At 53.6% G+C, this 25,202-nt stretch overlaps 1 protein-coding gene and 1 long non-coding RNA gene across 2 annotated transcripts; one reads left to right on the plus strand and one right to left on the minus strand.

The window, feature by feature from the left end:
* The first annotated feature begins 1,269 nt into the window (after positions 1-1,269).
* Positions 1,270-25,163, plus strand: LOC106835334 (retinoic acid receptor responder protein 1). The gene is made up of 6 exons (XM_044771007.2): positions 1,270-1,548; positions 14,838-14,900; positions 17,267-17,450; positions 20,693-20,829; positions 24,286-24,348; positions 24,428-25,163. Exons 1-6 carry the CDS (start codon positions 1,285-1,287, stop codon positions 24,575-24,577), a joined length of 861 nt encoding a protein of 286 aa, XP_044626942.2. The 5' UTR covers positions 1,270-1,284; the 3' UTR covers positions 24,578-25,163.
* Positions 23,312-24,619, minus strand: LOC123285954 (uncharacterized). The gene is made up of 2 exons (XR_006528060.2): positions 24,481-24,619; positions 23,312-23,487 (listed from the first exon to the last, which is right to left on the minus strand). It is a non-coding gene; the product is annotated as an uncharacterized lncRNA (long non-coding RNA).
* Positions 25,164-25,202: the final 39 nt, after the last annotated feature.

The raw sequence follows: 25,202 nt of genomic DNA on the forward strand, positions 1-25,202 counted from the left end.
TACATGTCTGCCTGGCTCCCTGACTTTCTTCAGGTCCTTATTCAATCGGCACTTTCCTAGTGAGGCCCGCCCTGACACACTCTTTAATTTAGAACCACCTCCGAATTCCCCATCCCCTTTGGGGCTTAATTTTTCTCCACAGCCTGTAACTGCGTCCAACACAGGGCACATCCCCTGGCCTCTTTGATCGTCTGGGCCCCACCTGCCTGGAAGAGGACAGAGATGCTGACCTGACTGTTCCCCCTCATTTTCCCAAGGGCCTAGCAGCACAGATGTCCCAAAAATATCCGCCGAAGAAAAGAAAGACAAACGAGAGATGGACAGCATCAGAAGAAGTGCCGGGGAGGGTGTTTTCAGAGACGGCTCCTCTTTAGCCCCACGGCAGGCTGAGGTCAGCGCCTTGGGGAGGGTGGTGCCCGGAACAAAACAGAGAGACGGAGAAGAGGATGCCGGGGGCGCCTCGCTGTGCCAGGCCCACCCTCTAACGCATCCTTCTCCTGGGCCTTCGCGCCTGTCTGTGGCTCGAAAACAAGGCTCATCTCCGCCCTTCACTGCCGTGTGTCTGGACAGAGGTGTCAACACTCGCAGCAGGCACTGCCCTGAAGCCCCGTCCGGCCTCGCCCTGAGGGCCTTCAAGTCCCCGCGCCCCAGGGTCCCCGTGACCTACTGGCTTCCAAGTGCAGTGGGCATGTCGGTCCTCATCGGACTCTGCCCTGCTGACCACTTCAGCCTCCTCTCCAGCCCCAGCTCTCCCGCGACCTCTCCCACATCCAGGGTCATGGCGCCGCAGCGACCCCCATCCACTCCGGCCGCGTCCCGCCCCCTTCTCCACACACCCCCTCTTTCATCTTCTGGGAAATCACTGCTCTCAGCCTTGGAGAACTGAACTCGCAAACCCGAAGGGTTGCGAAATCGCCGCGACCGACCGCAGCGGGGAGAAGCCGGGGTCCCCGAGGGGGCGGGGGAGGCGCGGAGCGGCGCCGGGCAGGCTGCGCTGCCCACTTGTCGCCCTGCCTGCGCGTCCGGGCCAGACACCCTGGATCCCGCGTCGCGGAGGCGCCGCCGCGTCCGGGCACCGCGCGGAGGGGCGGGGGCAGAGCGAAGGGGGCCCGGGCGGAGGGGGCGGGGGCGCCCAGGCAGGAGGGGGGGGCGGGGGCGGGGGTGGCGGGGGCGGGGCGGGCGAGCGGGGCGGGGCGAAGGGGCCCGCCAGGCTGATTTCCTCGAACGTCCTCGCCGCCTGCTCCGCGCCGGGTCCGTCGAGCGCCGCGCCGGCCGGCAGCGTCCATGCAGCCCCGCCGGCCCCCGCCGCCCGCGCCCGGGCCCCCGCGCCCCGCCGCGCCGCTGCTCGCGCTGCCGCTGCTGCTGCTCGCCGTCCAGGGGGCGGCGGCGCCCACGGGGCCCGAGGCCGCGGAGTGGCGCCCGGACACGGGGCCCCCGCACGGGCTCCTGCGGCAGGCGGCGCGCGCGGCGCTGCACTTCCTCAACTTCCGTGCGGGCTCGCCCAGCGCCCTGCGAGTGCTGGCCGCCGTGCAGGAGGGCCGCGCCCGGGTGAGTGCGGGGTTCGGCGCCGGGTTGAGGCCGGGGTGCGCGCCCGGGGCCGGGACGGACGCGCGCGACGCTGGGGCGACCCGGCTCGGGCCTGCGCGCCCCCCGGGGACTCCGGCGTGGGAGGGACCCGTCGGTGCGCGGAGTCCGCGGAAAAGTGGCTCGTTCTTTGTGGCATTAACGAGGTCGCGGACTTTTCACCGGGCAGCTCCCGTAACTGGGAAAGAGGCGCCTGGGGAAACTGAGGAACAGGCCCACACGGCAAGGCCTGATCTTGGCTTGGGGCGCCGGGACTTGGTTGCTGTGGGGGCGGTCACGGCGGGCCCGACCTGCGCCGGGTTTCCAGAACGAAAGCGGGTCCCCGAGGCGGACGGCAGAGCGGCCGTCCTGCTGGGTGCGCGAGGCGTCCGGGCGCGGCGGCCGCGATTCCCGCGCCGGCCTGGGCGGGAGCCCGCGGGGTGCTGCACGGACCCGACGGGCGTGAGCCTGGCAGCGGGTTGTTCGGTTGCTGGTTTCAAGGCACTGGGTGTAGGTGTCCTTTCGCGTCTGTGGAGCTGCATTGCCTTCTTCATCGAATGGAAGAGTGCAAAAGTTACAGAACTCCGCGGAGTCTATCCCAAAAGTACGACGCGCTTTCCAGTAACCCCCAGATATTCCACGAAGCCTGCGCACTCGGCCTCCAAGAACCTGGAATGAAGTAGGGAGTGTAACTAGGTAGTTGTAAGGAGCGGCGGCAGGCTGTTTGTTAGGTTGTTCTAGACCTGGTGGGAGGCAGGGTGGGGGAGGCGTGTGGAAGGTCAGCCGTGGTTCCTGACTTAATCCCGCACCCGGGGTCGGGGGTGGCTAGATTTATTGAGAGATGAAATCAAATTGTTCCTAGAAAAAGGCAACCTATTTTTGTCGCCTGTCTTAGTCGTTGCTGTTTCAGGGGGAAAAAAGTTCACTGTTAGTTGTGCCGCAGAGCAGACAGGGAACAGAACTCTAGAACTTTCTACCAAGGTTGGCGAGTCGCCGCCTCCCACAGCCCAGAGAGGGTGGGTCCTGGAAGATTTGCTCCGACTACCAGCGGGGAGGCCCCTAGGGAAAGCAAGCTCGGATTTCTAAAGTACACCAGCTTTCAAATTCCGGGAATTGTTTTCTTCCTTCCAAGACCGTAAAAACATAATAAAATGCTTTACACTTTCATGCATTTAGTCACTCCCTTGAAAAAAAGTTAAATACTTGGCATCTTTCACGAAATAATCAAACTAGCTCTCAAAACCGGAATGAGTTAAGTAAAAATTTCCTTTCTCATCCAAAAAGCGCTCAGTTACTGTTTTTCATCTGTAATAGTATAATGCTCCTGAATTTTAAAGATAGCCTCCTTTTTAGCCAAAAAGGAAAAGCGGGGAAGGATGAATCAGAGGCGAGCATGCGTGAGAGAGGAGAATTTACTAGTCGACCGTCCGCCGCCCGTCTCCGTACACCTGTGTTCAGATTTGCACTCGTAGCTGTGTCTATGTCTCTCTTTGGAAAACAGCCTGCTCTTTATGAAATAACACGTCATAAACTGCTTTATTTTTTAAAAAGCTATATATAAAAAAATACTATGTTAAAAAAATAGACGGGTCCGGGGCTTTGACCCTAAGAAAGGACAACTTCCTGTGTCATCTGGTTTCCCTTTACATTTCCTCCAAAAATGGCTATAGATGTCTTAAAATCAAGGAGCTAAGGAAAAGAGCTCAGTGACTTTCAGGGCCAAGAATCTCTAGGGACTAAAGGGGTTTCAGTTTCTCCCAGGAATTCAGTGAAACTTTGTCTCCATTCCCCTGCCTCCTCCGAACATCGCCGCTGAAGAGGGGCCCACTTCCCAGGGCGATCAAGGCAGCCTGGGGCAGGCTGTGCCTTCAACTTGTGGCCTTGGCAGGCCAGGACCTCTGGGGCGGGGCAGAAGCAGAGGAGGGGGTGGCGAGAGTGAGAGCCGATTCCTACCCGGAAACTGCCATGGGCTGCCTTTCTGGAATGTAGGGGGCCAGCTGGTGGGGTGTCATAGGGGACTCAGACACCAGCCCCTGCTTTGCCTGCAACGAGCCACACAACCTAGAGAAGGTCATGTAAGTCTTCTCTGGTTGTGTCCTCATTTGGAGTGGAAATAATGCGTGTTCTGCCAACCATGCCAGGTGTTTTTAAGAGTTGTAAGAGAGGACATAAGTACCAATTGTAAAGTCTGAAGATGTGAGTGACTGTCGTCCTGTCTGAGGAGCGGTCCACTCACCCAGCACTGTGCGGGGGCCCTGGGCTAGATAGAGTGCCTGTAATTCAGGGGGGCGGGTCTTGGGGACATTTGGTTGTGAAGCAGTCCCTCAGCCGCCTGAGTGAGGAGCACAGACGCCACCACCCGCGTGGCGCTTCCACTTAGGGATTTCAGGAACTTCTGCTTCAGTTACAGGAGCATCCGTAGCATTGGCAGGAAGTCAGACATGGCAGATCCCCACACCCGGGTTTGCATCTTTATCCAGTCAGTGCCTGTCACAGTTAGCACTCAGTTGCTCGATCGTTCATCCAGGCTGAGCCAGGTGAGCAGGTGGCCCAGTGGGTGAGGGTGTCGCTGATAGGGCTGCCTCTCCATCCTCGGGGTCAGCACACCCCTTTGTAAGATGAGAGGCTGCGACCAAGTCAGCGTTTTTCAAAATAATGGCCTGCTAGTGGGTTATGAAATCAACTTAGTAGTTACAGTTGTTTGTTATTGTAGTTGTTTGTTTGCTTTTAATGAAATAGTTTGTGATACAGACTATTGAGTGCATTGTGGAAGAAAAGCTAAGTGGAAGAAAAGGTAAGTAGTACCTCAGAATGTTTTGAAGATATATGTATGAACTAGGTCATTATGAATAATGCAGTTCTTGCTGTGGGTTTCAGCTATAAAAATTTTGAAAACCAGAGAACCAAATGATTTTTAAGAGCTCTTCCAGCTCTGAAATTCCTTGGGTCTGAGCGCTTTCTTGGTTCTGCGAGAATCGCTCATTTTAGAAACACTGTTGCCCTCTAGTGGCGAAATGCGGTAATAGCACGGTGGTAAATGCAGGGAAGCGTTGAGGAGAAATCCGCGCTAGCTGGGCTGCAGCCAGTGAACTGCCGTTTTGTTTTGTTTACTAACTGTAGACAGAGATCACAGACGTGGTTGCCTTCCCTCACCACCCGCCTGGTGCCATCTCTTTCCTGGCCTCACACCACCGTCCCACGACCAAGGAGGCTGCTGCTTTTCCGACGTCATGTGGCGCAGCCCCAGGGCCCACAGGGTGCAGCGGTGGGAGATTTGGGGTGGTGCTGAGAGTCCCGGTGCTCCCCAGGGTGTCCTGGATCAGCCCGGTTCCCGACTTCTGGACAGCTCTCCTCTGGCCACGCATTAAGTCCTGGGACCGCTGGCCCCTGCCGGAGCAGCCAGTGAGAGGCCGGCCCTTCCCTCACGCCTGGAGATCCCTGTGTGCGCATCCTTCAAGAGAAAGGCGGCCCATTCAGGCATCAGCCGTCTCTGGGGATTGGTCACTTGAGGGGAACGCCTCTGACCAGGCCAGCTCCAGAAGTTAGAAGCATAACTGAAACAATGGACCACAGTGTGGGGGGAGTTCTGCCCATGCCTTAATTGCTTCCATTTAGATTAAAATCGGTAAGGGTAAATGTAGCTCGGGGTCGAGGCCATCATTGGCCGTCCTCACAGCCTTTAGCAAGAAGGCGCGCCCTCACGGATCATCTCCCATTTCCATTTTGCTTTACTTGCAATGGAGGGAGCACTTGCGATGAATACAGTGCATAATCTCCTACTTTTACCTTTTTTTTCCTTCTTTCTTGCCCAGTCTTGACTCACCCACACCCAATTCAACAGCAAGAGTTTTAAGAGACTTGACTTAGTCAGTTCTTTCTAGAGATTTAAGGTGTATTTTGTGGACGTGACATCTTTTTCGTGCCCACTCTTCACCAGTTTACATAGCACTTAATTATGCAATTAGGTAGTAAGTACACTTGGCACGAGCTAGTTTGGGAGCAAAGCAAGTGACTTTGGGTGAGCATCTGTGCCCCGTGCAGGCGGCTGGGCTGCTGTGGGCTCTGCCCGCTGCGGTTCCAACAGCAGAACAGAGCCCCTGGGCTGAGCCACAGGCGGGAGGAGAGCACGCTCTGCTAAGGAGGACTTCTTCGCTTCATCGCTCTTGTCTCTAAAGCACTTTAATACACCATAATTCATCTGCTTACTGCTCTTCTTGAAGCCTTGTCTCCATTAACGTCAATAATTCAGAGGTGATGGTTTGCAAGGAAGCAGAGCAGGCTCTGGAGACAGAAACTGAAGAATGAAGAAGGCTGCAGTGAGCGTGGAGGGGAAGATAAGCAACACAACAGTGACCGGAAATAAGCTTTACTTCCAAGGAAGGCGCCTAAGTGCTTTTACAGCCGTCTGGAAAGAACAGTCGGGATTGACCACGCACGGGGAGCACCGCACGCTGACCCGGGGTGGAGCACAGCAGCCCTGAGGGTGCGTGCAGCACAGGAGGCGCAGCCTGCCTTCCTCCCCGGCACAGCTCCCACCGCAGCACCCGCCGGTCTGCAGGCTCTGGTTGCAGAGTCTGGGTCTAGCATCGGGTGGGAAAGGCCACCTGGTCCTGGACACTTTGCCCCAGTCACCCGGATGAGCCAGCAAGTAGGAATGTTTTTAACCAGCTTGTAATAAATTGTTTTTGAACCGCAGACAATTTTTATGAGCCCATAACATTTTCTGCTTCTCTTGCCACATGCGGTGTCATGGCCGGGGATGCGTGTGATCATGGAGCATTAGCAGTGGCCCCAAGTAAAGCCCACTGGTCGTGGGTTGTGAATTTAACCAGGAGCCTGCCATGGCCGCACACTCTCCCTTGAAGGACCTTGGTCATTCTGCTGGAGATCGAGGGTAAACGCTGAGCACTGGAATGACTGACAGCAGCCAGGCATGGGGCGCTAATGCACGCACACAGCCTGGCCTGTGAGCGCCGTGTATGGGCCCTGGGTCAACCGAGAGACGTACTGACCCTCACGTGGCCTTGGCGTTTCCGGGCCTCTGCGCTGGGCCTCTGTTGAGGTTTCCACAGAGCTGCTCCGTGGTGGGTGGGGACAGTGGCCGTAGCAAGTCCGCACTCTGGCTTACTTCTTAGGTTGTGCAGGATACTGTGGGCCGGTCAAGTCCAGTTATGAAAGGGGTCCTGTGTCAGCGCCCTGCATGGGATGGATGTGGGTCTTTGATGGCCCCAGGGGCCGGCCCACACAGAAAGCGGCAGGAAGGACACCCGTACTTCACTGCTGTGACACGTCACCGCAGCTTTGTAGGTAGAAACTCCACAGATTGATTCTCTGACAGTCTGGAGGCTGGAAGTCTGAAATGAGTCTCCCAGGGCTGAGATGAAGGTGTTGGCAGGGCCGGTTCCTTCTGGAGACTAGGGGAGAATCGTTTCCTGCCTTTCCCAGCTTCCACGGGCCACCCACACTCCTTGCTCCTGCCCCAGCCTCCGTCTTCATGGCCAGCAGCGGAGCATCTCCTGAATGTAACACTACTGTCTCCTTGTAAGGACCCTGATGAGAACATCGGGGCCATGACAGCCTACCATAGCAGCTTCTGGGGTGGCCGTGACCTTATGCAAGTCCTTACACACGCTGGACCTGTGACTGGACCCAGGGAATGGCTGCTCTTGTCCCGCATCCTGCCTGGCTGATCTCTGCAGCCTTGGTTGTCTCCCCACTTCCCACCACGCCTGCCCTCTGCACCCGTCTGGGTACCTCCCGTATGCCGGTTTGTGCTCCATCCTCAGCAGCCAGCGTTAGTGCCCCTCTGCATGTGCATCTGCTGCTTCCGGGTGGAAGGCATCAGTAGCTCTTTAGTTCCTCCGCTGCGCCAGCACAGGGCTCTGCAAGAGACAGTACTAAATAGTTGTTAAATGAAAACAGAGTTCGCCAGAAGGGTGCTGGGACCACTGGGCTTCCACAACAGGGGGCTGGGCCAGGCCCTGACTCATTCCCAGCCCTGCTAGAGCAGGGAGGGAGACCCAGCTCCCTGAGTCCCTCTTAGAACCAGCTTTTTCTACTGAGCTCCGCCCTGAGCTGTGGCAAAGCAGAGGGAATGCTGCCTCTGGCCGCTTCCTCTCTGTCTGCTCTGCAGGCTCGAGAGCTCCTACCTAGAGTTGGCTGAACAGAGGTCAAGACACAGCATTCCGGCTCTTTCTCTCCACTCCTCCTAGCCCTGATCGAGCACAGTGTCCATGTGCAAAGATCTCCTTGGACCCCAGGGGATGGGGCCTGATCCGAGAGTCACTGGCTCTTCTATAATCTGTATTTGCTTTATCTGGGGTTGCCCAAGAGAAGGAAAATGTAATAAGATAATTCCAGGGTATAACGCAATACAGTGCACTCTCTGTCCAGAACATGAGAACGGCACAGCAATTTTTATCCACAAAGGAGTTGTTTACTTGTCTCCAACTAAGCCTGACTCATAAAACTAACCTTATAAAATGAAGAAGTTTGCTTTTACGGGAATGGCATGACATTTATGTTTTCTCACCGAATGTGAAGGCTGGAGGGAACATTTACAGCCGAGTCTGTCAGGCCACGGAGGCCCGGTGTGTGTGGGGGGGAGGTTGGAGTCCCTGAGAGCTCTGATGGCAGGAGTTGTCCCCGCCACCCACCTCTCCACCTGAAACCGTGAAGGTTGCAGCTGTCACTACTGCTCCAAGACAACACGGAGGGGCCGTGCCAGCCCCCCACAGCAGCGGGAGGAGAAGCAGGATGGTGGCTCCCAGAGCCGGGCTTCTCTCTGTAGATCCGCCCTTGGCAGGACTGTGTCCTGCGAGGCTCCCAGGGCCACGGTTTTCATGGTCTCCCCACAGCAGCCAACAGCAGGGTTTCTCTGGGGCACCGTCCCTGCTCTTTCATTTGCTCCAAGTTTTTGTTGTGTTTTTGAGTGAGTTTAGGTTTTTAAAATGTGCTTTTGGAATAAATAAATACCTATTCTCCATCCCTCAGCAGGTTCCCCAGGTTTATTTCTAGTACTCACCCCCAGTATTTCACCGACTTAAACAGGCAACAGACACTGTGTGTATCTAATGTAAAGATCATCCAGACGCGCGGAGGAAAGCCCTGACCCACTGACCTGAAAACAAGGGTTTGTGTTTTACAGCCAACAGCTTTTCACTAGAAGTAAGACATGGCTTCATAGTTGCTCTTGGATTGTGCTGTTTAACTTCTTGATAAAAATGTCATTTCATGGTGCAGTAGCTGTCCGGGTTACAGCAAGCAAAGAGCAAGTTTTCTTCAAAACCTGCCGTAGTTCGGGCCGCCCTCTCCCGTGCTCCCGCCTGAGGCGCGGCCCGTCCTGCGTGGGCTCTGCCTGACTTTCAGAGGCACCGTGCCCCGTCTGCCGGAGACTCCAGGTGGGCCAGACTTTTCGGCAACAGCCCTCCGTTTCATGTAGGCTTCTCGATGTCCTCGGGCCTTTGGAAAGAATGCACGGTCCTGTCCTTAATCTCCTATTCAGTTGTATTCTAGTGACGGTCACTGGAGCTACCTGTGCCTTCGCACCCCTCCCTCAGACCTTCGGAGGTTCCAGAGCCTCTGGAGAGAAGTTCTCAGTGTGCTCTCTGGAGCAGCGGCCTCAGCATCACCTGCAACTCAAAATGCTCCTTCCCAGGCTCCCCCACATTTACCGGATCAGAACTCAGGTGTGGCCCAGCATGCTGCTTTGGCAAGCCACCGACAGCTTCTGTCACGGCTCGAGGTGGAGCCCCATTGCTCCGCAACAAGGCCCCATAAGCGCCCTTCTCTCCTAGGGCCCCATCCGCCGTCGGAACCTCGGCCCCGCAGGCACCCCTCCGTCGGCTGGCTCCCCACCGCCGGGCTCACACTCGCCTCCGCCCTTGTCCTGAATGCCCTCCCTTCCTCTCTGCTTGTTTCATCCTGGTCCTCCTGGAGACCCCTCTGCTGCTCTGGCCCAAGCTCCGATTTACGCCTTGCCTGAAAGGGTGCCTCCAGGGGCTCCCCCACAGTCTCGGCTCCTCTTCTCTTCCACGCTGCTGTGGGTGGAGATGTGTCCTCAAAAAAGATACATTGAAGTCCTAACCCCCACGCCTCTGATTAACAGCAACGTTGGAAATAGAGTCTTGGCGATGTAATCAGGTTAAGACGAGGCCATACTGGATCAGCAGGGCCCCTCAATCCAAGGATGGCCTTAGAAGAAAGCCTCGTGGAGGTACAGAGACAGAGGCAGAGATGCAGTCATGCAGCTAAAAGCCAAGGAACGCTGAGGATTGTGGCCACACCCGAAGCTGGGAGGGGGAGGCAGGCATCCCCAGGGCCTCAGCAGGAGCGACCGTGGACTTGCAGCCTCCAGAGCTCTGATGGGATCGTTTTGCTGTGTGAGGCACCCATGCGTGGCCCTTTGTCGTGGCCGCCCTAGGGAACTGACGCCTGCCTGGCTGGCTCCCTTGCAGGGGAGGGCTGGGGCTCTGGTCCACAGGGCCGTGCTCTCTCTCTCTGTGGGCGCACACACACACCGGGTGGCTTTCTTCCCTCCTCCTCTTAGAGGTTGGTGGCCCTGCTTGTGCGACCCCACGCAGTCTAAGTGGGGAGCGTGGCCCCAGGGCCAGGCTCGCTACTTACCAGCTCTGTGACTTTGGACAATTCCTTAACTTTGGGCAGGGGCCTAGTTTCTTCATCCTTAAACTGAGGGTAATAGCAGTACCTGCCTCGAAAGGCTCCTGTGATACGCTGAGTAGCACTGGCTGCGGGAGCTCAGGGCAGGGGTGACAGCCGTCCTCGCCTCTCCCCTCGAGGTGGCAGCATGCTTTATACCCAAGCACGGAAGGAATGCTTGATATTGATTTGATAAAGATGTGAGGAGCATTTCTCTTACCAAAAAAAAATCCAGTGCCGTGCATTCAGTTCTTTGAAGGCATTCCATTGTGCCTTCTCACATAGGATTTTAAACGTGGCCCTTCTCCCTCCCGACCGCAAGTGAAGCCAGAAACTAAAGTGCCCATCAGGCCCCTTGAGAGCCTGCTGTGAGGATGGCGTGGGGAATGGGGACCTGAGGGCCGGGCTGCCTTCCTTGTGGCCAGTGGGGCCCAAACCAGGAAACTTAGAAAATAAATAGGACACAAAAAACCCGACAGGAACATAAACCATGTCAGTGGCGGCTGTGATCCTGAACCTTTGTCCTGGGCTGTGGGGCCCGAGTCTGCTGTGCAGAATTGAGAAGTCTGCTGCGCACGGCTGCTACCTCACCCTGCCGGTGGATGGCCGGGTGGTCGTTCCTCCTTCCGGTGGATCGTCACCTGATCATTTGCTTTGTCTGCAGACTGTTTCTCTATATAAAGAACCTTATTCTGGAAAATATTAGAACAGTGTGCTGTGCCTCTGGCTGTGTTTTGAGAAAGGGAGTGAAACTTCCTGGTTTGTTCCACAGATGGACAGTTTTGTCCGCGTGGTGATGACAGGACTAGCGTGCTGTGACCTGCCGTCACAGGAACACTCCCCACTCGGGGGAGCCAGAACTGCTTGTCACCTTCCGCAGGGTCAGATGGGCTCTTTCAGAAATGTCTGTTTAGCTTCCTTCTTAGTGGCTTTGAATGAATGGATCCGCTTTGCACCCGTGGCTGTGCCTGTGGCAGCCCAGCGAGTGGCAGAGGGAGGAGGAGGTGGCCTTGAGAGCTGGGCGCGGGCCTTCTAGACGAGACCGCAGGTGCCGAGCAGTTGGCGCACTCCTCAAAGCTAAGCACACTGCCGACACGGCGGACGGAGACCGAAGTTCAGACACAGGGAGGACACCCATGCCCAGGTGCTTCCGACTTCAGTCACCTTCCGAACCGACTTCCTGTCCCGTGTGCATGTTGCAAAGCTGAGGGCGCGGCTCCTGGGCTTGGGTTCCATCATTGCCATGGTCCCCGGAGGCTCCCCTCTGGAGTCTGCTCTCTTTCATCCCTCCTCCTGGCCGCCACCCGTCTCCCAGCATCTGATGCGTGGTCTTTTGTCTGCAAGTGCTCTTATAAAAGATACTGTGGGTGGATCTGCACATTTTTAGTTAAGGACTTCTTGTCACTGGTAGTATGCCGTACATTTTGTTGTTTCTGTTGTCGCTTGCAACATTAGGATCTATCAGTGTTGCTGTACATGAGGCTAGTTTGTTCCCGGTGGCCGCTGCATAGCGCTAGGGGGTGGGCACCCCCAGGGATGGACAGCACATCCCTGCACACACACAGTGCCTCAAGGAATGCTCTCCTGTGAGTCCCATGGACCCGCAGCACAGTCCTCTGAGAGACCCATCCAGATGTGGGGTGTCAGATCCTAGGGCAGAGGCACACAAGCTTGATTTGACCACGTTGGCAGGACTGCCCCGGTTGGGCTGCACCAGGTGACCCTCCCACTTAGCCCCCACACCCAGCCAACAGTTGGCCCTGCCCCCTTTCTCGTTTACTGCTGGTCTGATAGTCATACAGTGATCACTCAGGGCTTTAATTTGCCTTTCCCCGATTACTCTGAGTTTGAGCGGCCTTCAGGGCTTCGTCAGCCTGGTTGAGACGTGGGCAGCGCTTAGAGCAGTGCCTTGCACAGGCCCAGCAGGGTGTCTGTTGTTGTTCTGTAAATACAAGTATCATTTAAATTACTGTTGATCTAATAATGGTGCCCTAATATAAAACTTGTGTTCCAGTGATTGTTTATGATCTTGACTCACGTCCCTGTTCATTGTTTGTCTTCCGCTGTAGAACGCAGTCTGTCCACCATGAACTTCTCTCCGTTTGCATTGTCATCCCCCCTCTACTAGCTCCCGAGACCTGCGTCCACTCTGGCCACCTCTGCACTCCGGCGCGAGTTCTCCACCTCGGGCTAGTGGGATCTCTCTCTCCTGTGCCCGGCTTCCCATTTCTCTTGGGATAAACCCTCAAGGTAGCCCTTGCCTCCCCGGTGGGCCGCCTCCTGACCCTGGCTCCACCTTCCCGCCCTATTTGGGGCCTACAGCCTCCCTTTCCTTCATTCCTAACGTGTGGAATGATTTGCCAGCCCCTGCCCCCAAGTCAATTTCTTCTTAATACAGAGTTCAGCTCAAATGGCACTTCCCTGATCCCTAGACTGGATCAGTTCTCCAGATACCCTTTCATGGCTCTTAAGTCATCCATGATCAAGTAATCAATCTGCAATCATCTATTTCAAGTCCTTCTCTGCACCTGCCTGCCCTGAGGCTGCAGCTGCTCCCTTCCCGCTGTTCCTGCGCCCAGCACAGTGCTCAGCGCTCAGCTAATCCCTGCAGTGGCTTTTGAACAAAGACCTGGCAGAATAATTTTAATCAAAGACAGCCAAAGTGAAGCTTGGTCCTAAACTGGCGGAGGAGCAGTGACCCTCGCAGACCAAGCCGGCTGGCTGCTGACCTCAGGCCTCCGGGGAGCCTGTGACACAGATGAGGGAGAAGACAGATAAAGGGCTGCATCTTGAGAGATGATGAAGTACGACCAGACTATGAAAATCTTGTTTTGGACACACTGTAGAAGCTTTTAAGAGTGCCTAGCTAAAACAATAAGGAAATCTAATCAGCCAGGAAAATGACTCTTCAGGACAGGCTCCATTCTGACTCAGCTCCCAGCCTTTGTGAATCCAGTTCTGTTTCTTTCCGTACAAAGACTGCGCTGGCCCCTCACTTCGCCTCCATGGGTTTTCCAAAAACTGTTGAGTCAAATGAGATCTTAAGTACTTGAAGTATGCACAGTTGTATTGAGAATCAGGAGAACTTTTGTGAATCTTTGTGTATAGCAAATAAGCATGCGCATTTCTTACTGATGTGAAGTTGGTGGTCCTCAGGAGTCTAGTGTACACATCTTCCTGGGGTGGGGCGGGGCAGGGAATGGACGATGGGACAGGACGACCAGCTTCCACGGCTTCAACCACCACCTCTACTGGGTCTGCTTCCATCACACTCAGCTGCCTCCTGGATGGCCCCCTTGTGCCCCAGCGCCAAAGATCGTACTGCCAACCCGGCCTCCTCCACCTCTTCTTGTGAATGGCCTCCCCACCCACCCTGCTCACCCGCCAACTAGTGGCCTGTGGGGTCCCTGACTGGGTCTTAGGAGGCCTGCACGCAGGGGCCCTAAGCGACATGAAGGGCGAACTCCTAGGTCCTGCAGACTGCAGGCCGCAGGCGAGGGGGCCCCAAGCCGGCGTGTAGGCCATTGAAAGCCTGGAGCCTTGCGGCCAGCAGCAGCACAGCCTCGCGTGAGGGTGCATTGTTCATGGGCACTGGTGTGGCCGAGGGGTGATGGGTAGCAGCCCGCACTTCTGTGTGCTCCTCCGACTCTGGCCGGGTGGCGGGACCGCAGCCTTCAGGTGACTTGGGGACAGACGCCGGGCAGCCGTTCAGCTCTTCCCTGGGTCTCACTCACACCCTTGGGCCGCTCACTGGGAACCTGGAGCAGGAGTATTCCGCGGGAGCGCCTCTCCACAGAGGGCGCAGCATCCTTCCTTGCCTCCTCCCCGCAGGGCTCAGGGCCCAGCATGACTCTGGCCCCCCTCACATCCCTGCATGTTCATGCCGATAGGGACCGCGGATGGCCATGGCCCTGGCACCCTGGCCCGGTGCCGTGGGCACCCTGCCGATGCCATGTCGGGTCTGCCAAACCCAGGGCTCCGGGACGTGGCCCCCGCCACCCGAGGCCTGTCCACCAGCCTCCCCGCCTCCCCCGACGCCGGCCCTCTCCCGCCCGCCTCGCCTGCTCCTCACAGAGGCGGTTGGGCCTCACCACTCCCCGCGGCCTCCCTGTCTGCCTTAGTAACATTGCCACACATGCCCACCACTCTTTCTTCACTTATCACCATCTGCAAACCCACTACTTAGTAATCTAGGTCCACCTTTGTGGCCACAGTGGGACCGTGAGTGGCACCCTCGCCTGTCTCCCTCACGGCTGCAGCCCAGCACCCAAGACAGGGTGGGCGACACTTGACAGCTGGGGATGGAAGAAACTCACTCCACAGCCCTGCACGCACATGTCCCTTTGCCACCCAGCTGCTCTCAGGAAGGCAACGTCCAGCTTCAGCGCAATACTTCCTCTCTCAACCTCGCTCTTTGTGAATAGGTGTCAAGCTAGCAAGCCGAGTGGCATGACCAGACCAAATCTGAGATCTTTTCTCCCAAAAAATCAGCAGTTATGTTCAGGTGTAAATGCTGCAGCTACCTTGCACGCCATGTTATCCCAAGAGGGTGATTCTTGGACCTGAAGATGCTAGCAGAGCTTCCGCTAGGCTAAGTTTCTGTTTCTGTGTTTCAGATCAATGCAAAGAAGGAATGTACAGTTGACCTGGTGTTTACCACAGAGCGCTACAACGCAGAGGTAAGCTGCCACAATTAGTGAGGCATTCTGTTAGCAACTCGTGTGAATGTATGTTTTAAGAAAAGTGAGACTCTAATGTACAGTGACCTGGAGGTTTGCTTGTGTTTTGTCTTTTCCTGCTTTGTTTTCTATTTGATCTCAAGAATTGAAGAACAGAGCTAGGCGAGAACTCAAGATTTAGCTCCTTGGACTTCGTGGCCTTATGCAGGGTTGTGTTTAAAACTCGGCACACAGCCAGCATCCCCTCCTTCCTTTGCGCCTGGGGAGACTGTCCCAGCTCCCTTGGGTCCCCCTCCCTAGCACCTCAGAGTCCTTAGAATGACTCTCTCAAATGCCAATCTGTTCCTCTTCCTGCCAACAGGTGGCACTTCTCCTTAGCAGGCTGGCATAGCGTGAGGCAATTCCAGGAGCTTCTGTGCACTGAGGAGCTCTGTGAAACACAGAGCAGAGCCCATGCCGGCCACAGGCACTATTTGCCTCTCTACGAGCCCGACCAAGCAGCCCATGGTTTGCCAGCTTTCCTTTTCCCATTCTCAGGAAGAGAGTAAACAGAAAACTTATACAGAAATTAGAACCAGATGCCCTTCCCTCTGCTGGGCCAGCATCCAGAACAGGGGTGGAGCCGGGACCAGCCGCGTTCTCTGTGCAGTACTGAGTCAGAGCAGCCGGCACTGTGGCCAGTCTTCCAGGGCCTCAGCGGGGCCTGACCCCCCAGCCCGAGGCTTCTGGAAGAATGCTTCCAGTATTTGGAAACCAGTTCTAACAAGACAACAATATACTCTGACTTCACTAATTAACCTAAGAATTAAAATGTTCTTAAAGCGTGAGGAAGATGCCTTTGACTTCTGGTGTTGCAGACTTGAAAGCGTTAGCTTACACCTAAAGGGGAACAATTACTAGGTGGTTTTGACCGACGGTACCTTTCCCTGAAGAGCACAGCTAGCTACCTGCCATGTTCCATGCCACGGGCCGGGGAGGGTTCTTTCACCTTCAGAAAACTGCTTTGATTCTGTGCAGCTGTTCTCGGGGAAAGGGAAAGGAAAACCAAAGGGGGCGATGCCTGGTTCCTCGTGTCTTCCCTGGATGGGTGCCGTGCCCAGCCCTGTCCTGTGCCTCCGATGAGCCTCCTCCTGAATGCTCACCTTCTCCTTTCTCTGTGTTGCACCAATACTTAGGATGTTAAGGCACACTGAAATGCCGTCTCATTCAAAACGAGCGCTCACAGGAGGAAAAGCTGCTATGGGAAAGCCTATTTCAGTTTTTTGAGTGAGTTCTAGAAATGGGCTTCTTCAGCAGATCCAATTTTGATTACAGTTTGTTTCCTCGTGGGCTTCTTTTGAAGTTTATTTTTGGTGTGGTTCTCCCTGCGACTGCACCCAGTTTAAGCAGCTGCAAATGTGAAAAGAAGGTTGTTGCTGCAGTTGCTCACCGACCTCCCTGTAAGAGGAGTTCTTGAGGCGGGACGCACGGACGGGCTCCGGAGGGCCACAACGGTCTTAGACTCCAGGCCCAGAGCAGCCGGGGTGAGCGCATGTCATTTTTCTGGGAATAGGCTTCCCGGCTTTTGTTGTTGGGTTAAGGAATCTCTGCTCTAAAAGGGTGAAGACGCACTACCCTGGCAATGAGCCCCACATCCGCTGTCTAGTTGAAGCAGCCCGCTGTCTGGCTCCAGATGTCTCTGGATTGGAAAATAAGTGAGGGTGATCCCAGAGTACTCAGTCCGTCTACACTTAGATATGAACGAGGACAAACATCCCGCGGTCATGCAGCTAGTTGAATTAGCCCCATGTGGTGATGTGCACCTCCACTCCTTCCGGATTCGCTCTCCGAGTGTAGAGAGGGAGTTAGCACAGTGCCTGGGCTTTGGCCTCGGCCGGGAGCTCAAGTCCTGGCTTCCCGCTGACTGCCTGTTAGACATGGAGTAGCTTCCTCTTTAAGCTTCAGTCTTCATCTGTGAAACTTGAATAAGAGGACCAAGTTCATAAGGCAGCATGAAGGCGTTGCCATTTTTGTCACAGGGAGCCAGTTGCATCTTTTGGTTCAAGTTAGCAAGCCTGAGGTCCAGCCGGGCGTCGTGCTGGTGCACAGTAGAGAGCAAGGTCCCCGCTGTCCTAAGAGTTTGAGCCAGGCAGCGCTCGGCGACAGCAGGGGCGCTTCTTTGGACGGGGCCCAGCATTATTTATAAGGCACCATCAGGAAGCGGGAGTTTAAATGACAGCCGAGAGCGGAGGACTGACGTGTTCACTCTGCACAAAGCCACTGTCTGCTGACGCCTCCCTGCTCTTGCAGGGAACTTCTCCGTCTGCGCGTGTTGCGGGGGAGAGTGGTGGGGAACCATCCTCTTCAATTCCAAATCTTTATTTCAGGAAGGCGAGGAACGTTTGGGGAAATGTTCTGCTCGAGTGTTCTTCAGGAACCAGAAGCCCAGACCCGCCGTTAATGTCACGTGTGCACGGCTCATGGAGAAGACCAAACGACAGCAAGAGGACTACCTGCTTTACAAGCAAATGAAGCAACTGAGAAACCCCCTGGACGGAGTCAGCATACCTGGTATGAATTCGTGTCCAGAATTTCTACCTTCGGGAATGTATATAATCACTACATCTTAAAAAGAACGATCATTCAAGTTTTTATCCCCAAAGTGGGGCTTTAATTCACCTATGGCATGTGGTACACCTCATTTAAACAAAACTCAGGGGTATCACCTTCTTTTCCATCTCCAGTACAGTGTGGCCACTCCGCCAACACCTCCTGCCTTGGACGTCGCGCCTCCCTGCTGGGCGGTGGGGGCAGGGCCAGGCCGCCCGCGGAGCAGAGGCCTCCGCGACAGCACGCGCCTGTAGGCCCCAGTTTTCAGGGCTGAGTCAGAACCTGAGGGGACACGTCCGGAGACTTCCGGCGGCCGCTTTGGAAGACTGGGTGAGGGGACGCCGTCCAGGGCCTCCCCCTGCCCAGCACGCCCGCCGGAGCTGCGACAGCCGGCGTCAGGGGCCTGGGCGGCGGCTGCGGCGGAGTCGGGTTCATCTCGCCTTCGCTCAAGGGCTGACGGCAGCCGCGTCTCTAACAGGAAGCGCGCGCTGCCCTCCGAGGTGACTGGGCTGACGCGAAGCCAAGCTCCTCTGTCCCAGCTCCCGCCAGGGAGGCGGGCACCGCCGGCAAACGCAAGTCCCGAAGCCGCCGCCCACTCCGGATTGGCGCGTGGGGACGGAGCGTATTGTGGCTTCGCGGCACCGCCCGCAGCCCTCCGGGCACGCTCTCTCCGCCGGCGGGGCCGCCTCAGCGCGCCTGCGCCCCTCGGGGGCGACTCTGAGGGGCGTGGCGGTGGAGCGCTGCTGCTGGCGTCTCGACGATTCAGAAGCTCGCGTGGTTCTCGCTGTGGTTCTGAGAACTCGGATTCAGGCCTGTTCCAAAGAACTGAGAGGAGCCATTCACATCTTACACTGGAGTGGAATTTGTTTATATTTAGCACTGCCTGAAATAAACGGGCTGACTGATACTTAAAAGCTAGTTATTTAGGGATTTTTTGCCCCTTAGCGTTAGTTGGGGAAATAGAGGGCTATATAGATTCTCCTTAAAACACAGCTTTTAGACATTGGCTAGGACCTTTTCTTTGAATCTTTGCCACAGGATCACCAGATTCTGGACGCCTTTCAAAAGTGCCGGTTAACTGGATCACGTTCAGTTAATAAGGCCGCTATGCCCGCAAAAATCGTTCTGTCGTCTAACAATGTGGCTACTGTGAAGTGTCAAAATTTTTCTAATAGAGGGTACCTTTTCATCGACAAAACTCGCAGGTTCTCTTGTTACGTTAAATTCGGCAGGGAAATGCAATGGTGCTATTTATAGCCTGTGTATCAAATTATCTCCTTAAAACTGAAAGAGTTTGGCTTTAGGTAAAGACTCGGTCGTGGAGAGATCTCGGAGCAGCCAGCCCGGATCCCGGCGGCGTCCGTCCCGTCCCACCCCCCCCCCCCCCCCCCCCCCCCCCCCCGCTGGTTTTCACAGCTGACAAGTGAGGGGAGCCAGTCGGCGGGAGCGCGTCCTCGCCCCGCACTCCTTCGCCTAAAAAACCAGGTGTCTGGTTTTAACTATAAATAAAAATTGCACTTTTTCTGAGGAATTCATGAGCGTCCTGTCGATGAGCCCAAGTATACCACAGAGCAACAAGAGTCTGGGGGCCTGGGACCCGCCCCGGCGCTGGGCCCCTGCGCGTCCGCTGTCGTGACCCGGCGGCCCTCGAGGGGGCGGGCTGACAGTGACTCGGCGGCCCTCGCGGGGGCGGGCTGACAGTGACCCGGCGGCCCTCGCGGTGACGGGCTGACAGTGACCCGACGGCCCTCGCGGTGACGGGCTGGCCCGCGCCGTGACTCGGTGGCCCTCGCGGGGGCGGGCTGACAGTAACTCGGCGGCCCTCGCGGGGACGGGCTGACAGTAACTCGGCGGCCCTCGCGGCAGTGGGTTGTCCTCACGAGCTGTGCTCGCAGCGGCGGCGCCGGGCGGAGTGCCTGACGCGGAGCTGGACGGAGGAAGGTTTCCCTGTCCCACCGACCTACACGACAGGAGGGCAAGGCCAGCTCCGATCTCAACTCGGAAGCCTTCCCCAAGCCTCTTGCCCAGAGGCCCCTCCCCCTGCCTTGCGTCCCTCGGCCCTGTCCCCGTCTCTTAAGGAGGGTTCCAGCTGTGTCTCCACACAACCAACAGGTGGAGGGTGGGGACCATCTGTGCCCCTCACAGGGCAAGCAAGCAGTGAATGGTTTTTCAGTTGACGACCACTGTGAGCCCGCCCAGGCAAGTTCCCCCAATACGGAGCAAAACTTGTGCTAGAGATCATTTGAACAAGAACGATTCATTTCCTAAGAAGCTCGTTAGTTTTCCTCACGTTATACTGTTATTGGGCTTTGCTGTAGACTAAGGACAGCTCTGCCAAATTGCATAAAATGATAGTCCATGAACAGTCGTCTCATGAATTACTCGCTAAAATTTGAGTTTCTAAAAGTCACAAAAGGGGGCCGGCCTGATCCCAGGTGCGGACATGGCACCGCTTGGCACGCTATGCTGTGGCAGGCGTCCCACATATAAAGTAGAGGAAAATGGGCACAGATGTTAGCTCAGGGCCAGTCTTCCTCAGCAAAAAAGAGGAGGATTGGCAGCAGTTAGCTCAGGGCTAATCTTCCTCAGGAAAGAAAAAGTCACAAAAGGTATCCCTACTTCTAGTGGTATCTGATATTAAGTAGGTTTTTTATAAATGTCTGCTGAATTAAAAAGATTGCAGGTCCAAACACAATGCCACAGGAAGAACCCACTTGATATCTTCATGTGTTCAAAAAAAGTGACAGATGCTGCCAATACATTGACTAGCTTTACAGTCAATGATCAGAGAAGGACAAAGACATATGGCAGATTGGCAAAGCCCATCACATTGACTGTAGACCCAAACCAGAAGGTAATGTGGAGAAGATAACCAATAGACGTTTCAATCTAATTAGAAAATGCTTTTTAACTAACAAGATTTTAGATTAATTCTGAGTATCAGTACAGCGTGTACTCTGTATTTAAATAGTGCAGCAAATAGCCATTATATTGTTTATAGTAGCTTTATCAGCAGAGCAAGTGGAAGCATGTCAATCTTCACATAATGTAGAAACGGATAGCAACAAAATCACGTGTCCAGCCCAGGGTCTTGCTGAGAGATGACCGATGCGACCAAGTGTAAGCCCTTAATTCATTACTGAAACTTCTGAAATTTTGTCCCCAAATGCCTAAATACAGATGTGCTTTTCTTGTGCTCTCAGACAGTCATGGACATATTGACCCCTCTCTGCGACCCGTCTGGGAATTAGCTTTTCTCGGCAGCTCTTACGTGATGTGGGAGAAGACAACGCGGTTTTTGCACTACTACATGGCACAGCTGAGCGGCGTGAAGCAGTGGGTAAGAAAAGCTGAAAACGAACGCGCGCCGCAAGAGGTGCAACCAGTGCAGCGTTCTTAGGCTGAGTCCATGTGAATTTCTAATTTCATGGCAAGAGTTTTCATTGCATTTCATTCATTCAATGAATGTTTGAATGCCAGCAGTGGGCCCGGTGTTCCTTTAGGGACTGAGGATACAGCAGTGGACAAAAACACCATGTTGCTGTCCTCACTGATGAAGTCCAGTGAGAGAAGAGAAGACAGGGAACTAGTCAACAAGTGAATATGCACCAAAGGGCGCCAGGTGCTGTGGCGAAGCGTGAAGTGGGCCAAGGGCATGCAGGGTACGGATAGAATTAATGCTTCAGTCTAGAGGGTGAGCAGAGGCGGCCCTGGAGCAGAGGCCTGAGGGAAGTGAGAGGGAGCCCGCCTCCAGCAAGGAAGAGCACTTCAGGCAGAGGGGGCCGATGGGCGGGGTAAAGGGCAGTGAGGGTGGTGTGCCACCACAGAGTGAGCAAGGAGTGCGCGCCAGGAGAGGAGAGCAAATGGGATCGGTTCATGCGAGGCCCCGGAGGCCGTCAGGACTGCGCCTGTCACTCATTAGAGGGTGTTTAGCAGAGGCGTGAGGTGACCTGACTTCCAATAGGATCATTGTGGCTGCCATGTTGAGAAGAGTGGAGAGAGGTGATGGAAGCAGGAAGACCAGTGAAGTATTGCAGTAATCTAGGCGAGGCCTGGGACCAGGGCGGCAGCAGGGGAGGTGGGGAGAAATGTTTGGATTCGGGATACATTTTGACGGTAGACTGATAGTATTTGCTGATGGGTTGGACATGGATATGAGAATGAGAAAAGTCAAGGATGATTCTTAGGATTTTGGCCTGAATAACTGGAAAGTGTTCATTTACTGATTGAGGAATACTACAAGAAAAACAGATTTTGGGGGAAATAGCCTGATTTGGGGCATACTAAATCCTGTAACCAAGTAAAGAATTTACATCGTCATCTGGACATAAGGGTCTCAAGTTCAGGGGAGAGGACAACGCTGGATTCACCATCACACAGGTGCTATGTAAAGCCGTGAGACGGGATGAGATCGCAGAGAATGAGTGGTATATACAAAAGACAAGAAGTTATGTAAGGGTGGAGTCCTGGAACACTTCCAACTTGAGAGGGCGGAGATACGACGAGAAAAGAAAGTGTTTCAAGGATGAGGTCGACTGACTGTATCAGATGCTGCTGGAGCGTCCAGATGAGGACTGAGAATTGACCATTTGATTTAGCAGGTGGAAGTCAATGGAGAGCCTGTCAAGAGCTATCTCACTGGCACAGTGTGGGTAAAAGCCTGGTTGGAGTAGGTTCAGGAGAGGCTGGGAGGAGTGGACACTCCATCTCTTTCAAGGAATGCAGCCAGAAAGGGAAGTAAAAGAAAGGGAGGGTCTATAGCTGGAGCATGGGTAAGCACAGGGCTGAAAGGGGATTTGTTTTCCTGATGTATTTTCAGGTTGGGAGATTTAACAGCATATTTATATGTTGATGAGAAAAATCCAATAGAGAAGGGCAAAGTAGGACTTGTAGGAAAACGAAAGAATTGTTGGAGTTAGTATCTTTGAGTGGTGAGAGGCTAAGATGGATCCAGGAGATGATCTCAGCCAGGAACACAGAGCTCCCCTGGAGGGAGGGCGGGGAAGAAGGGCACAGATGCTGGTAGCTTAGATGTCACCCTGGTAGCTTGTGCAAGTTTTATTCTAACTGCTCCGTCTTCTCAGTGAGAAATGAGGCAAAGTCATCAGCTGCTAGTGGATGAGGTGTTGGGAGTGTGGGGGGAACGCATGGACTTGAGCATCACGCAACACTGCAGGCCGCGTGAAACTTGGAGGAGGACAGTCACTCAGCTGTGTGTGCCGGCACGGAGTAGGTGGAGGGCTGGATTTAGCCGGGGTTGTAGTTTTTGTCAGGCAAGAGTGATGGAGAGAGAGGGGCATTTCCAGAGTAAACGAATCAGCTACTCTGAGGGCGGCAAGTGAATCCGACTATAAGTCCAAGTTTCTAAAAACCATTCTCTTCATGGATGGGTCATCAGTGAGTATCTTCTGAGTACAAGGATTTGCCCAGCATCAGGTCAGCATTATTAACGCCAGTAATAGTTTGGTGTGCCTTCCAAAGGCCACTAGTAAAATAAACAACTAGAAACGTAGTTTTTTTCTTTACTTATCAAAATGAAAACATTTTTTCCCCCTCATAGAGTGCTTTTTAATAGGAATTACCATTTGATCGATTGTTGCTACATTATCAGTCAGGATGCAGCACCAGTTCTTTTGCTAGATAAAAGTTTCTCTCTCTCATCTGCTACGATGATCATGTCCTCAGCAAGGGGCTTTGACCTTCCCTGAGAAGTATGGGGAAGATTTTTTGTTTATAGACTAGAAAATGGTGTCAAGATAATTTAGAACCAATTGTAATGAATGTGAGAGGAGAACTCAGTAGGAACAGATGCAGAGACAACACAGGGAGCAAATGAGGGTCTTTTAATGTCAGTGCGTTCCTTTCTTCTGCAGTTGTATGTGGCACAGTAGCAAGCAAACCACCAGGGCATCCATGTTCCAAACAGCAGCTCCATTTCTCTCTCGTTCTGGCCAGTCTTTGCTGCCCGTCATCTGTCCGTTAAAGTCCCTCAAGCACCCTGCAAGGGAGAAAGTGGGGACGAGTGTAACTGGAGCATCAAGAAAATCAGAATGCAGAGGGAGAATGGCCACTAAGTAGGAGCTTTAGATTTTTTTACCCTGTGGGGTTTGAGTTTTAGAAAAGTAATAGTGGACTATGCAGCTGACTTGCTGGATCACCCAAGGCAAATCCCTTCATCTCTCGGGGCCTGTTAAATGCAGACTAGCAAATTTAGTGAAGCCCTCTAACTCACAGAAGTCTGAATCACCAGAGCAACTGGGAAATTTGGTTTCAAGGTTATAGAAAAGTATGCACAGAGTGGCCACAGAGATTTTCAAGTTCTGCTCTTCAGTGGCCACTAAGGATTCCCAAGATCTTTCAGCAAAACAAGCAAGAATTTTTAAAAAGTCACTCAGATCAGAAGGTCCCCTTATCTTACTGCTGGCATATCTGAGCTGACAGATGGGCTTGAGGTACATATAAGTATCTAGACTCCCAAGCTTGTCAAAAGATTCTCCCTGTCCCCACAGACCTTAGCCTCCATCAAAGCCCATAAATACTGAAGAGAGAAAGTGGGAGAAAGACATTCAACTAGATTTTCAGGTAACTCAGTGACAAAGCAATGCTAAGGATCCATGACTTCCGTTTCTTGATGCAGGAAACTTACTTACCAAAGGAAATGAGAACAGAGTGAAAGGGGCAGCAGGAGATTCAAGGCGCGCGTCCAAACAAGACTTTAAATGAGACGAGCCTTCCACGTTCTGAGCTAAGATCAACCCACCCTGCTTAGCACACTGACTCTTTTTGCTTCCTCTAGGAAACAAATGATGGTGCGATTGATTTTGATTATACTGTTCTACTCCATGAATTCTCAACGCAGGTAAGACAGCACTGCATACTGAATTGTTTCTACCAGAAGGTTTTGCAGCTTATGATATTTTAGAACTCTTATTTCCTAGGAAATCATTCCCTGTCGTATTCACTTGGTCTGGTCCCCTGGCAAACCACTTACAGTGAAGTACCACTGTCAAGAGCTGCTGGCACCAGAAGACGCCTCTGGAACTGAAGAAGGATCAGCTGTGGCACCAACAGAGCTTAGTAATTTCTGAAAAGAAAAGAAAGATCTGTTTATACCAAGTTCTACACAAAATGACCATACCGAATAGCCTGAATCATTATTCTAGTAAAATAGCTAAGGCATAGGCTTTTTGATAATTTGGGAAAGACTGTGATTTCAAGTAAATACTCAAAAATTAAAAGATGTTGGGATTTTTGTTTTTCAGTGGGTTTCACTTCGTTTTAGCTCTGGGTGCACGTGCATACTCAATTCTGTTCTTAACAGTCACCCCACAGGCTCCTCAGGGTTGCGGTCCTAAAACGTACAACCCAGTCAATTAGTACATGACACAACTGGATCAGCAAGTATTTTAACCAAACAAAAATTGAGGGTATTACCTCTAAATCTGCATTTCTCATTATTTTGAACATACTGTAGCCAACTATTTTATGTTGCTAAATTGCTTCTACCTAGTATGTAAAAAGATATATATATATATTTCAACAAAAGCAAATTGTAGGGAATATATTACCTATATTATTAAGAAGAATTGTACTATTTTTTATGATTTCAAGCAAGCATTCCTTTTTAACTTGATATTTACTTTTAAATAAATGTTTATCTTTCTAAATAAAATATTTTAAATGTGTGTAGATTTGTATGCATAGGCAAAATTT

This window comes from Equus asinus, chromosome 5 (assembly GCF_041296235.1).
Source record: "Equus asinus isolate D_3611 breed Donkey chromosome 5, EquAss-T2T_v2, whole genome shotgun sequence".
Classification (NCBI taxonomy): Eukaryota; Metazoa; Chordata; class Mammalia; order Perissodactyla; family Equidae; genus Equus; species Equus asinus.